Source organism: Somniosus microcephalus, chromosome 9, assembly GCF_052327205.1.
Source record: "Somniosus microcephalus isolate GS21.2 chromosome 9, FLI_Smic_1.0, whole genome shotgun sequence".
NCBI classification, from domain to species: domain Eukaryota; kingdom Metazoa; phylum Chordata; class Chondrichthyes; order Squaliformes; family Somniosidae; genus Somniosus; species Somniosus microcephalus.
The window spans coordinates 207,516,502-207,529,552 of record NC_140995.1 but is presented as its reverse complement, the minus strand read 5'-3'; the positions used below and the strand labels follow the sequence as shown (position 1 = coordinate 207,529,552).

The 13,051-nt window shown below is 46.0% G+C and overlaps 1 protein-coding gene across 2 annotated transcripts in view; it reads right to left on the bottom strand.

The window, feature by feature from the left end:
* The window catches only part of slc16a10 (solute carrier family 16 member 10), a 173,483-nt gene extending 160,697 nt beyond the window's left edge, over window positions 1–12,786 (bottom strand). For both annotated transcript variants that reach the window (XM_085997821.1, XM_085997822.1), the window contains exon 1: window positions 12,094–12,786. In XM_085997821.1, coding sequence (XP_085853947.1) covers window positions 12,094–12,520 — 427 coding nt within the window. In that variant the 5' untranslated portion in view covers window positions 12,521–12,786. The remainder of the gene's footprint in view (window positions 1–12,093) is intronic.
* Between the last annotated feature and the right edge of the window lie 265 nt (window positions 12,787–13,051).

The window sequence follows — 13,051 nt, the reverse complement described above, 5'->3', positions numbered from 1 at the left end:
ATTTGCAGACAACAAGCTCCCACAAACAGCAATTAAATAAATGACCAGATCATCTGTTTGTTTTTAATGATGTTGGTTGAGGGATAAACATTGGCCAAGACACCGGGGAGAACTCCCCTGCTGTTCTTTCAAATAGTGGCGTGGGATCTTTTACGTCCACCTGCGAGGGCAGACGGGGACTCCGTTGTACAACTGTACATCTCATGCACCATCCAGGTTCGTGTGTGAAGAATGATCACTTGGCTAAGGTACCCAGCACCCATGGGATCCTATCCCAGCACATCACTACCTTCAGGGCAAGGTGTTGGAAAGAAAATGGCAGAAAAAAAAAACAGAAACTAGGAGCAGGAGTAGGCCATTCGGCCCCTCGAGCCTGCTCCGCCATTTAATGAGATCATGGCTGATCATCCAAATTCAGTACCCTGTCCCTGCTTTCTCCCCATATCCCTTGATCCCTTTAGCCTTAAGAAATATATCTAACTCCTTCTTGAATATATTTAATGAATTGGCCTCAACTGCCTTCTGTGGTAGAAAATTCCACAGGTTCACCACTCTCTGGGTGAAGAAATTCCTCCTCATTTCAGTCCTAAATGGCTTACCCCTTATCCTTAGACTGTGACCCCTGGTTCTGGACTCCCCTGCCATCGGGAACATCCTTCCGACATCTAGTCTGTCTAGTCCGGTTAGAATTTTATTCGTTTCAATGAGATCCCCTCTCATTCTTCTAAACTCCAGCGAATATAAGCCTAATCGACCCACTCTCTCCTCATAAGTCATTCCTGCCATCCCAGGTATCAGTCTGGTGAATCTTCGCTACACTCTCTCCATGGCAAGAACATCCTTCCTCAGATAAGGCAACCAAAACTGCACACAATACTCAAGGTGTGGTCTCACCAAGGCCCTGTAAAACTGCAGCAAGACATCCTTGCTCCTGTACTCGAATCCTCTCGCTATGAAGGCCAACATACCATTTGCCTTCTTAAACGCCTGCTGCACCTGCATGCTTACCTTCAGCGACTGGTGCACAAGGACACCCAGGTATCGTTGCACTTTCCCTTTTCCCAATCTATTGCCGTTCAGATAATAATCTGCCTTCCTGTTTTTGCCAACAAAGTGGATAACCTCACATTTATCCACATTATACTGCATCTGCCATGCTTCTGCCCAATCACCCAACCTGTCCAAATCATACTGGAGTTGCGCTGCATCTTCCTCACAGCACACACGCCCACCCAGCTTTGTGTTGTCTGCAAACTTGGAGATATTATATTTAGTAACCTTGTCTAGATCATTAATACATAGTGAATAACTGGGGTCCTAGCACCAATCCCTGCAGTACCCCACTAGTCACTGCCTGCCACTCCGAAAAAGACCCGTTTATTCCAACTCTTTGCTTCCTGTTTTCCAACCAGTTCTCTATCCAAGTCAGTACCTTACCCCCAATCCCATGTGCTTTAACTTTGCACGCCAATCTCTTATGCGGGACCTTATCGAAAGCCTTCTGAAAGTCCAAATACACCACATCCACTGGTTCTCCCTTGTCTATTCTACAAGTTACATCCTCAAAAAATTCCAGATTAGTCAAGCATGATTTATCTTTTGTAAATCCATGTTGACTTTGTCCGATCCAGTCACTGTTTTCCAAGTGTTCTGCTATTACATCTTTTATAATGGACTCTAGCATTTTCCTCACTACCGATATCAGGCTTACCGGTCTATAATTCCCCATTTTCTCTCCACCACCTTTTTTAAATAGTGGGGTAACATTAGCTATCCTCCAATCCATGGGAACTGTTCCAGAGTCTACAGAATTTTGGAAGATGACCAGCAATGCATCTACTATTTCTAGGGCCACTTCCTTAAGTACCCTAGGATGTAGATTATCAGGCCCTGGGGATTGATCGGCCTTCAATCCCGTCAATTTCCCTAACACCATTTCCCTACTGTGGTAAACCACTGTTATACCTGTCTGTATGTGTATGTGTATTCCACTAGGTACAGGTCTGGACATGCCTCGGCTGACTCCTCCCACTATTCCAGGTATATAAGTAACTACCTCCCAGTCCCTTAGTATTCTGGACGGGTCGACCACTCGAGACTAGACCTGCATTCTTTAGTTAATAAAAGCCTGGTTGTTACTCGCTTAACCTCAGTCTTTTGAGTAACTGATGGTGCATCAATTTTATTAACTAAATTTTTTATAATGGAGAAGATCCTCACACCAGCATGCCTGGACCTGGACAGTCGGGAAGCGGACGCTTCCACCAAGTTTGCTCACTGGCTCATGTGCTTCGAGGCATTCCTGACTGCCTCCACTGCGGTCGTAGCGGATGCGAACAAACTGTCTGTCCTGATCTCCAAGGTGAACCACCGAGTGTACTCCGTCATCCGGGACGCGACCTCGTACACAGCCGCCCTCCAGCTCCTCAAGACCCAGTACACACGCCCTGTGAACGAAGTTTATGCCAGGCACCTCCTGGGGAGTCGCAAGCAACAACCTGGGGAATCGACTGAGGAATACCTCCAAGCACTGTCCGTGCTTGGCCGGGCCTGTGGGTGTAAGGCGGTAACGTCCACTAAGTACACGGAGGAACTGATCCGGGATGCCTTCGTAGCGGGCCACAGGTCCAACTACACCTGACAGCGACTGCTGGAGCAGAATGACCTCACCCTCGACAAATGGGGATTTATCGGCCTTCAATCCCGTCAATTTCCCTAACACCATTTCCCTACAAATACTGATTTCATTCAATTCCTCCCTTTCATCAGACCCTATGTTCCCCGACATCTCTGGGAGGTTATTTGTGTCCTCCTTTGTGAAGACAGAACCAAAATATGTATTTAATTGGTCTGCCATTTCTTTGTTCCCCATTATAAATTCCCCTGCTTCTGACTGCAAGGGACCTACACTTGACTTCACCAATCTTTTTCTCTTCATATATCTATAGAAGCTTTTACAGTCAGTTTTTATGTTCCCTGCAAGCTTACTCTCAATCTATTTTCCCCCTCTTAATTAATCCCTTTGTCCTCCTTTGCTGAATCCTAAACTGCTCCCAGTCCTCAGGTTTGCTGCTTTTTCTGGCCAAATTATATGTCCTCTCCTTGGATCTTATGCTATCCCTAATTTCCCTCATTAGCCATGGTTGAGTCACCTTTGTTGTTTTATTTTTATGCCAAAAAGGGATGAACAAATTCTGTAGTTCATCCATGCGATCTTTAAATGTTTGCCATTGCCTATCCACCGTCAACCCTTTAAGTAACTTTCCTCAATCCATCCTAGCCAACTCGCACCTCATACCATCGTAGTTTCTTTTATTTAAATTCACGACCAGAGTCTGAGTCAACTACTTCACTCTCCATCTTAAATGAAGAATTCTATCATATTATGATCGCTCCTCCCTAAGGGGCCTCGTACAACAAGATTGCTAATTAATCCTTTCTCATTACATAATACCCAGTCTAAGATGGCCTGATCTCTAGTTGATTCCTCGACATATTGGTCCAAGAAACCATCCTGTATACACTCTAGGAATTCCTCCTCCACAGTATTGTTACTAATTTGGTTAGCCCAAATCTATATGTAGATTAAAGTCACCCATGATAACTGCTTATTGCACACGTCTCTAATTTCCCATTTAATGCCATCCCCAACCTCAGCATTACTGTTTGGGGGGTCTGTATACAACGCCCACAAACGTTTTCTGCCCCTTGGTATTTCTCAGCTCTGCCCATACAGATTCCTCATCATCAGAGCAAATAGCCTTCCTTACTATTGTGTTAATCTCCTCTTTAGCCAGCAATGTTCCCCCACCTCCTTTTCCTTTTTTCTTGTCCTTCCTGAATATTGAATACCCCTGGATGTTGAATTCCCAGCCTTGGTCACCCTGGAGCCATGTCTCCCTAATCCCAATTATATCATATTCATTTACATCTATTTGCAGCTAATTCATCCACGTTATTATGAATGCTCCTTGCATTAAGACACAAAGCCTTCAGGCTTGATTTTTTAACACTTAGTCCTTTTAGAATTATTATTTACTGTAGCCCTGTTTGATTTACACCCTTGTTCTCTCTGCCTTCCACTTTTGCTTTTCTCCTTCCTGTCTTTTGTTTCTATCCTTGCTTCCCTTTCCTCTGTCTCCCTGCACAGGTTCCCAACCCCCTGCCATTTTAGTTTAAACCCTCCCCAACAGCACTAGCAAACACTCCCCCTAGGGCATCGGTCCCGGTCCCGCCCAGATGCAAACTGTCCAGTTTGTACTGGTCCCACCTCCCCCAGAACCGGTTCCAATGTCCCAAAAATTTGAATCCCTCCCCCTTGCACCATTCCTCTAGCCACGTATTCATCTGAAATATCCTTCTATTTCTACACTGACTAGCACGTGGCACTGGTAACAATCCTGAGATTACTACCTTGGCGGTCCTATTTTTAAATTTACCTCCTAACTCCCTATATTCAGCTTTTAGGACCTCATCCCGTTTTTTACCTATGTCGTTGGTACCTATATGCACCACGACAACTGGCTGTTCACTCTCCCCCTCCAGAATGCCCTGCAGCCACCCAGAGACATCCTTGACCCTTGCACCAGGGAGACAACATACCATCTTGGAGTCTCGTTTGCAGCCGCAGAAACGCCTATCTATTCCCCTTACAATAGAATCCCCTATCAATATAGCTCTCCCGATCTTTTTCCTCCCGTCCTGTGCAGCAGGACCACCATAGTGCCAGGAAGTTGGCTGCTGCTGCCTTCTCCCGATAAGCCATTGCCCTCAACAATATCCAAAGTGGTATGTGTTTGAGAGGGAAACAGGGGAAAAAAAGATATTTAAAAAGATACAGGGTCAGTAGCCCTGACGATTTCATAATGTGACTGTTAAAACATCAAAGTCAGTTCTGTTTATCATAAAAACATTGCACAATTTAAATGAACCTTTAGATTATACAATGTTCCCTAATGGCACTAGACAATTATGTCAATTAGCAGAGTTCAGATTCCTCCACCACCAATTTACACCAAGTTCAGACCTTCACTTAACTTTGTGGTTGAACTCTGATCTGGTTATATAGCAAACCATCCAGAGTTCCAAAGGTCCTGGGCTATAAAGTGAAGTTACACTTGCTCCCACAACAACAAACACCAAAATGAAAAAGGAACAAGCATAAACAATATCAAGCTTAACATTGTACAGTACTAGCTTCAGAGAGATTCTGGTGTCAGCAGCTTTAGAGTAGTTTCAAGTCCAGATTTTAAAAACTGGCAGGTAAGCAGAACCTCTAAATGACGACCTTTGCTGCCCAACAATACATAAAGCAATAACACAACTGAAATATTTACATAGCTGATTAAGGAATAATATGCTGTTGATTTTTGTTTTCTTCAAATCATAGTTTTGAATATAAACTAATTATTGTAATACAAGTAGATCTCCCAAGGCATTCCTCTTGGTGGAGGATACTCGGTTTTAAAACAGGGGTGTTTAGGCTATGCAGAGGATAACGTCAGTCACTGATTTACACTTGCTAAATAAATCAAATTCCATTTTAATTCAGTGCTGTTCTGGGACTTGTACTGGTAGTTTAGGGATTGAATGCACGACTCTCCATAATGGTATACAAGATGTGCCAGGTGACATTAGGTCCTCAATTTTAACTGACCCGGGGAGTCGGGATTGGAGGCGTGCGGGAGGGGGGGGGGGGGGGGCGTTAAAGTCCCGAATTCAGGGGTCCCGACACCATCCCGCCCCAAACCCGCCTCCATGCAAGTTTCAAAGGAGGTGGGTACCTGCCCCGCACTGGGAGCCGCCTACCCGAGGCAGGAAGGGATTAGTGACAATTAACTGTTAACAGGTAGTTAACAGGCAGTTTTTAGCCTAATCCCTATTTTAAAGCTTGAAGTGTGGGATTCCCAACGGCTCCAAACCACGTCAAGTTAGAGGAGTCGGGCCGTCGGGTTGAAGGACTTGGAGGGGTCGAGATGTCGGTGTTCAGGTGAGTGATGGGTGCATAAGTGCAAAAGGTAAGTGTGTTTGGTGTGTCTAAAGAAGTTTAAACTACCTGTACTTACCTTTTTAGCCTTCCTTCCTCTAGGTTTCGGGAGTCCATCACCTAACCGGCACAGAAAGCAGAACGGCTGCGAACTGTCAAAAGTGACAGCCTGCAGCTTTCTGTGCCGGAGAGATTTCTAACTGAGTCTGTGTAGAAGGACTCAGGTTAGAAGTAAGGCTGTCAGTGTTTGACTGCTTCAAACAGCTGTGAAACACTGATATTTCATCTGTCAAAACGTCTTGACAGATGAAATTTCAGTCTGTGACATCACCTGTTGCCGGGTGGCCCTTAATTGGCCTGCTGAGCCCGCTGGGCAGGCTCAACAAGGTCAATCAAGTTAAAATTGCGTGGATTGGCCGTATCTCGATGGAGGCGGGACTACAACCCCGAAAGTTATAGTCCCGCCTCCTTCCGAGTGAAAATCACCCCCTAGATGTCTGGTGTTTCACAGTACCTGGTAGGGGATGTGAGGTGTAGCTGCACTGGGGTGTGACCTTGCACACTGGGGATATTCCTTGGCTTTGGCAACACTGGGGTTGGGGTCCTGAAGTTCAGCATCAATGGGGTGGGACTGCTGGGGCTCGACAGCATCGGACGGATGCTTTGATCTGACATCACTGTGGAGTGGAAACCTGGCGGTAACAGAACTATTGAGGAGGAAGCTACGGTTTGGCAGAGCCAGAGTGTGTAACCTGAGGGATGTTTGTGTGCGTGTCTCAGTTTAATACTCTGAAATTTAGGGTATTTATAAGTTACACTAGGTGTTTTTCCTCTTTCTAACAGACTCAGAACACACACATACACTTTGATTTATAAAAAACACTGGCGAACATTCTTCCCACAACCAATTTCACCAAAAACAGATTAACTGTCCATATATCTCATTAGCTGCACATAAATTAGATGCCACATTTGCTTACATAATGAAGACTAATTACAAAATAAGTTATTGGAGGTGGCGAACAATGGAGCACAATAAGACACTATATGAATACAAGTTCTTTCGATATTCACTGCTAGTTTTGATTTGTCCCTTGTTTTGAGTTGTTAAGTCTCTGTTGGGGTTGGATTAGCTTTTTTTGAAGCTATTCTTCAGCTTGCCCCAGTTTTCTAGGTTGGCATGCATGAACTGTGCAAAAATGTGTTTACTGGTTTTTGTTTTTTTACCTTCTTGGTTCTTTGCTGACTATTGGTGAGTAGGCAAGCGAGGAGAGAGAGAGAGAGAGAGAGAGACGTCAGAAGCCCCATTGGTCGAATTGATCAGTTTATTGCCAGAGAAGGCAGACTGCAGTAAATACAAACAGGCAACAACCTTCCGATTGCACTCCACCGCACTGGGGGAAGTGGGAAAAAAAAGTCAGTCGACTGTGGATCGTTGCCTGAAATGTAACCAGCCCATTTGAACAATACTGTCGGCTGCACCGTCCAGCGTGCGTTTCACAGCACCGTCAATGAATAAGATGTGCGATCAGCAAAAGTGAGGCAGCCAGATTGGCAAGACACTTACAATTGCGGCAATCTATTTACTTTACAGGTGGTGGAGCAAATTGACGACTGTGGCGACAGCTCGATCCGTGGGCGAGTCAGCGTTTGTGGATTGAGTAACACAAGGACCGCTGGGGGAGGGGAGGGGAGCGACCTGGCCCCAGTTATTTTTACAACGTCAAAACCTCACCGGGGGGGGGGCGGAGAGAGTTGTGAGCTCCAGCGAGCGAGTAACATTTCGTCTGAAATCGGAGGAGGTGGAACGGAACATTGCCGCGCCGCTGTGGTTTCTTCTGAATGACACCAGGGGCTGAAGGTGCAGCTTTCCGCCACTCCCGATTGTTTATTTTGCCCCGGAAACATGCTGCTGTCGGGTTGTGCTGGAGTTTCCGTTCTCTACTGGTGCATTGTAGAGATTGCAGGGGCCACCCCTTCCTTACATATTAGCGTGCTGCCGGTTCAGCCCAAGGTGCCATTTATGCGTGATACAAGGCACGGGAACTGCTCTAACGGTTAGAAAAAGCTAGAATATAAGAAATAGGAGTGACGATAGCAAAATACTGCAGATGTTGGAAATCCGAAATAACAACAGAAAATGCTGGAAAAACTCAGCAGGTCAGGCAACATCTGTGGAGAGAAATTTGAGTTGACGTTTCGGGTTTGACCCTTCTTCAAAACCCTACTTAACAGACTATAGAGAAATAGGAGTAGGCCGTTTGGCCCTTCGAACCTGCTCCGTCATTCAACAAGATCATGGCTGATCTTCTACCTTATCTCCACTTTCCTGCACTATCCCCATATCCCTCGATTCCCTTAATATCCAGAAGTCTATCATAGAATCATAGAAATTTACAGCACAGAAGGAGGCCATTCGGCCCATCGTGTCCACGCCAGCCGACAAAGCACTATCCACCCTAATCCCACTTTCCAGCACTTTGTCTGTAGCCTTGTAGTTTATGACACTTCAAGTGCATATCCAAGTACTTTTTAAATGTGATGAGGCTCTCTGCCTCTACCACCCTTTCAGGCAGTGAGTTCCAGACCCCCACCATCCTCTGGTGAGAACATTTCTCCTTGAATCTCCTCTAAACTTCTGACCAATTACTTTAAATATTAGCTCTGTCTTGAATATACTCAATGACTGAGCCTCCACAGCCCTCTGGGAGAGAATTCCAAAGATTCACCACCCTCTGAGTGAAGAAATTTCTCCTCATCTCAGTCCTAAATGACCGACCCCTTATTCTGATACTGTGACCCTTGGTTCTAGCTACCTGCATGACAATAAAAGCACATGATTGCAATTTTTGTTAGTGGAGATGTCTGTCACATGTATACAGTTCCTGTAACAGGCTTAGCTCCGAGCACTGATCACGCTATTAAATGAGGACAGATCTCACTGTCACCCACTCCTTCCAGTTACCGTACTTAACAGACTATAATAGATGGCAATTGGGTGTACATTGGAACAGTTCTTTCAAAACATCATTTGGTTTACATATTCACTCATTATCGAATGCAATGGATGTTAAATTAAGCTCTTCAGCTACATGGGACGTATTTTATTCTGTTGAACGCCTTTATTAAATCTTAAGATTATGAAGGGTTTTTGATAGTAAATAAGGAGAAACTGTTTCCACTGGCAGGAGGGTCGATAACACAGACTGAAGGTAATTGGCAAAAGAGGGCGAGAAGAGATTTTGTTTTTACACATGGAGTCATCATGAACTGGAATGCACTGCCTGAAAGGGTGGTGGAAGTAGATTCAATAGTAACTTTCAAAAGGGAATGGAATAATTACTTGAAAAAAAATTGCAGGGCTATGGGAAAAGAGCAGGGGAGTGGAACTAATTGGATAGCTCTTTTAAAGAGATGGCACAGGCACGATGGGTGGAATGGCCTCCTGTGTTGTAAGATATGATGATTCTAAGGCAATAAGTTTGAGCTTTCTGTGCTGTTATCATCATTCATTACCATCACTGCATCCAAATGGACAGTCCGTAAGCATGACCCCGAGCTTCCAGTCGCCTGTCACTTTAATTCTCCGCTCCACTCCCACTCTGTCCTCGGCCTCTTACACTGTTCCAATGAAGCTCAACGTAAGCTTGAGGACCAGCACCTCATCTTTCGATTAGACACGTTACAGCCTTCTGGGCTCAACATAGAGTTCAACATAGAAACATAGAAGATAGGAGCAGGAGTAGGCCATTCGGCCCCTCGAGCCTGCTCCGCCATTCAATGAAATCATGGCTGATCATCCAAATTCAGTACCCGGTCCCTGCCTTCTCCCCATATCCCTTGATCCCTTTAGCCTCAAGAAATATATCCAACTCTTTCTTGAATATATTTAATGAACTGGCCTCCACTGCCCTCTGTGGCAGAGAATTCCACAGGTTCACCACTCTCTGGGTGAAGAAATTCCTCCTCATTTCAGTCCTAAATGGCTTACCCCTTATCCTTAGACTATGACCCCTGGTTCTGGACTCCCCGGCCATCAGAAACATCCTTTCTGCATCTAGTCTGTCCAGACCTGAGAATTTTATAGGTTTCGATGAGATCCCCTCTCAATCTTCTAAACTCCAGTGAGTATAAGCCCAATTGACACAATCTCTCCTCGTACGTCATTCCTGCCATCCCAGGTATCAGTCTGGTGAATCTTCGCTGCACTCCCTCCATGGCAAGAACGTCCTTCCTCAGGTAAGGTGACCAAAACTGCACACAATACTCAAGGTGCGGTCTCACCAAGGCCCTGTACAACTGTAGCAAGACATCCTTGTTCTTGTACTCGAACCCTCTTGCTACGAAGGCCAACATACCATTTGCCTTCTTAACCGCCTGCTGCACCTGCATGCTTACCTTCAGCGACTGGTGCACAAGAACACCCAGGTCTCTTTGCACTTCCCCTTCTCCCAATCTATTGCCATTCAAATAATAATCTGCCTTCCTGTTTTTGCCACCAAAGTGGATAACCTCACATTCAGATCTCTGCCCCTATTTTTTTCCCTCACAGGGCAACTGTTGATCATTCTGCCATTCCTATTTACACCTCATCTAGACTCACCTTTTGTTGCTTAACTTGTCCCATTACCATCTCCTTTTGCCTTGCACCATCAGCCCTTTTGTCTTTTAATCTCTCCTGCCTTCCATCCTATCACAGACCTTCCCTTTTGTTCTTTCCTCCCCTCCCCCTTTCCCTGCACTTGCTTAAAAATCTGTTACATCTCTAACTTTTCTAGTTTTGACAAAGGGTCATCGACCTGAAACGTTAACTCTGTTTCTCTCTCCACAGATGCTGCCTGACCTGCTGAGTATTTCCAGCATTTTCTGTTTTTATCTCAACATCTAACCTGTCAAGCCCTCTCAGAATCTTATAAAGGATTGTGTACATCAAAAATTGACACTGGTGTCTCCCCTTTGAGTTTATCCAGCTCGTAGTGAAACCATACAGACAAGGGAGGTCCCAGGTTGTATTCCCAGTCAATGCTGAGTTCACGGATCCCAAATGGGGCATCAGTAAGGATACTATATTAAGAATACAACCCAAGAGGGTAGAATTTCCAATCAATTAATGCTCATATACAAATGCTATTTATAAGCAAGCATTAACACATTTAAAATAAACAGGTTAATGCCAGTGCAAGAGCAGAAATGTAATGCTAAGATGTTAAGCACTGCATAAACTTGGTTGGTATTCTCTTTAGAAGGTTGAGGGGTGGTCCAGTCAAGGTCTTTGAAATGATAAAGGGATTCATAAGGGTAAATACAGAGAAATGATTTCCTCTGGTGGGGGAATCCAGACAAGGGGGCTTAAAATTAGTCTTAAATTAATCTTAATAATTAGAGCTAGGCCATTAGGAGTGAAATCAGGAAGCATTTTTTCCACACAAAAGAATAATGGAAATCTCTCCCCCAAAAAGGCTGAGAGTGCTGAATCAATTGAAATTTTCAAGACTTGAGATCGATAGATTTTTGTTAGGTAAGGGTGTCAAGGGATTTGGAGCAACGGCGGGCAAATGGAGTTGAGATACAGATCAGCCATGATCTAACTGAATGACAACAGAGTTGCGGGTCTGAACGGCCTACTCCTGTTCCTTTGTTTCTGGGGGAAATTTCCACCCTAAGCAGTAGAGAATCAGGCAGGCTTGCCACTCCTCATCACTATCCAGTGACACATGTGTGAACTTATGGCAACACAGTTGTGGTGCCATTTGCTGCCCCCTCACCCAGCCAATAGCCTGCAAACACTCACCGTCAACACTCACACAGAAATAGTAGCGACTTGGGCTGCATTTAGGATTAGGGTTAAATGCATTGCACCAAAGGGTGCAAAGATCATCAGTGGAACTGTAGCCTAGCAAGGAGTCAACACATCAGGAGAGCAGAGAGAAATACTGGCAGGACAGATGAACATATTCTTGCGCAGTTTTCTAAATCAGTCATGGCAAATTCGCTGAAACGTTTTGTGTTACATAAATTCACTGGAATAATCATATATTGGAAAATTGGAATAGGCCTAGATATGGTTGCAGTTAAGATTTAAATCTCCCCTCTGCCACTTTCCTTACCTGTTTTAAACTGCAGATGTTTGTCATCTGTGTTCCCGAAATTTTCCAGCAGGGACAGGAACAGCAGCCCGAAAGCGTTCTGAATGCCAAACACCGAGCCGTTGCACCACATGGAGGCGAACATCACCACCCAACCCCAGCCCCCTTCGGGGGGCACGAACTCCCCCTTGTCGCCGGGCGCGGCGGAGGAGTCGGCGGCGGCGGGGGGGCTGCCAGACTGGTGGTCACCTTCCCCCACTCCCACATACACCCTGGGCTCGCTCTCTGCCGCGGTCACCTCGCCGTTCAGCGGCTCCTTGCTGTGGGTCAACGGCTGAGTGGATGGGTTCCTGTCCAGGCTTTCCTCCTCCTCATCCTCCTCTTCTTGCCCCGGCGCCCCTGCCGCCAGGGTGCTACTGTCCTCGGTTTTAAGGCCGTTTTCTGTCATCTCTCAGGAGCGTCCCGCCTGCCGATCAAAGACCATCCGGATAGCCCGTCCCGTCCTTGTCCTCCCCTCTCAACACAAGCTTGCCTGCCACGCTATTTCCTTAAGAAGAAAAAAAAATGATGAAATAAATGGTTTCTGTTGCTAACTTTCTTTCTTTGTGCGGGTTTTTAAAAAAAAATTAAAAGCCAAGCGAGCGTTCCGATGCCAGCTTCGCCAGCGATGGCTCGGCCGCTGGTTATATTGTTGCGCCGCTCGAACGCGCTGTCGCCAATCTGATGCCCATTTTTAAATGGATATAACTCGGGGGGGCGGGACCTCTTCCGGCGCGCGCCACACCGATTGGGCGCTTCCGGCCCCACCTCCCCCGATTGGCTGCGCCGCCTGTCCGTCAAAGCAGGCACCCTGCCACGTGCTGCCCGCACGTGTGATGGGCGGCGCGAGGGCGGCCGCCAGCCGGAGCGCCAGAAAGGTGGAGGTGGGAAATTCAGTTGGTTAGCGCCTCCAGTTACGGGGCGCTGATGCAGTAGCGCC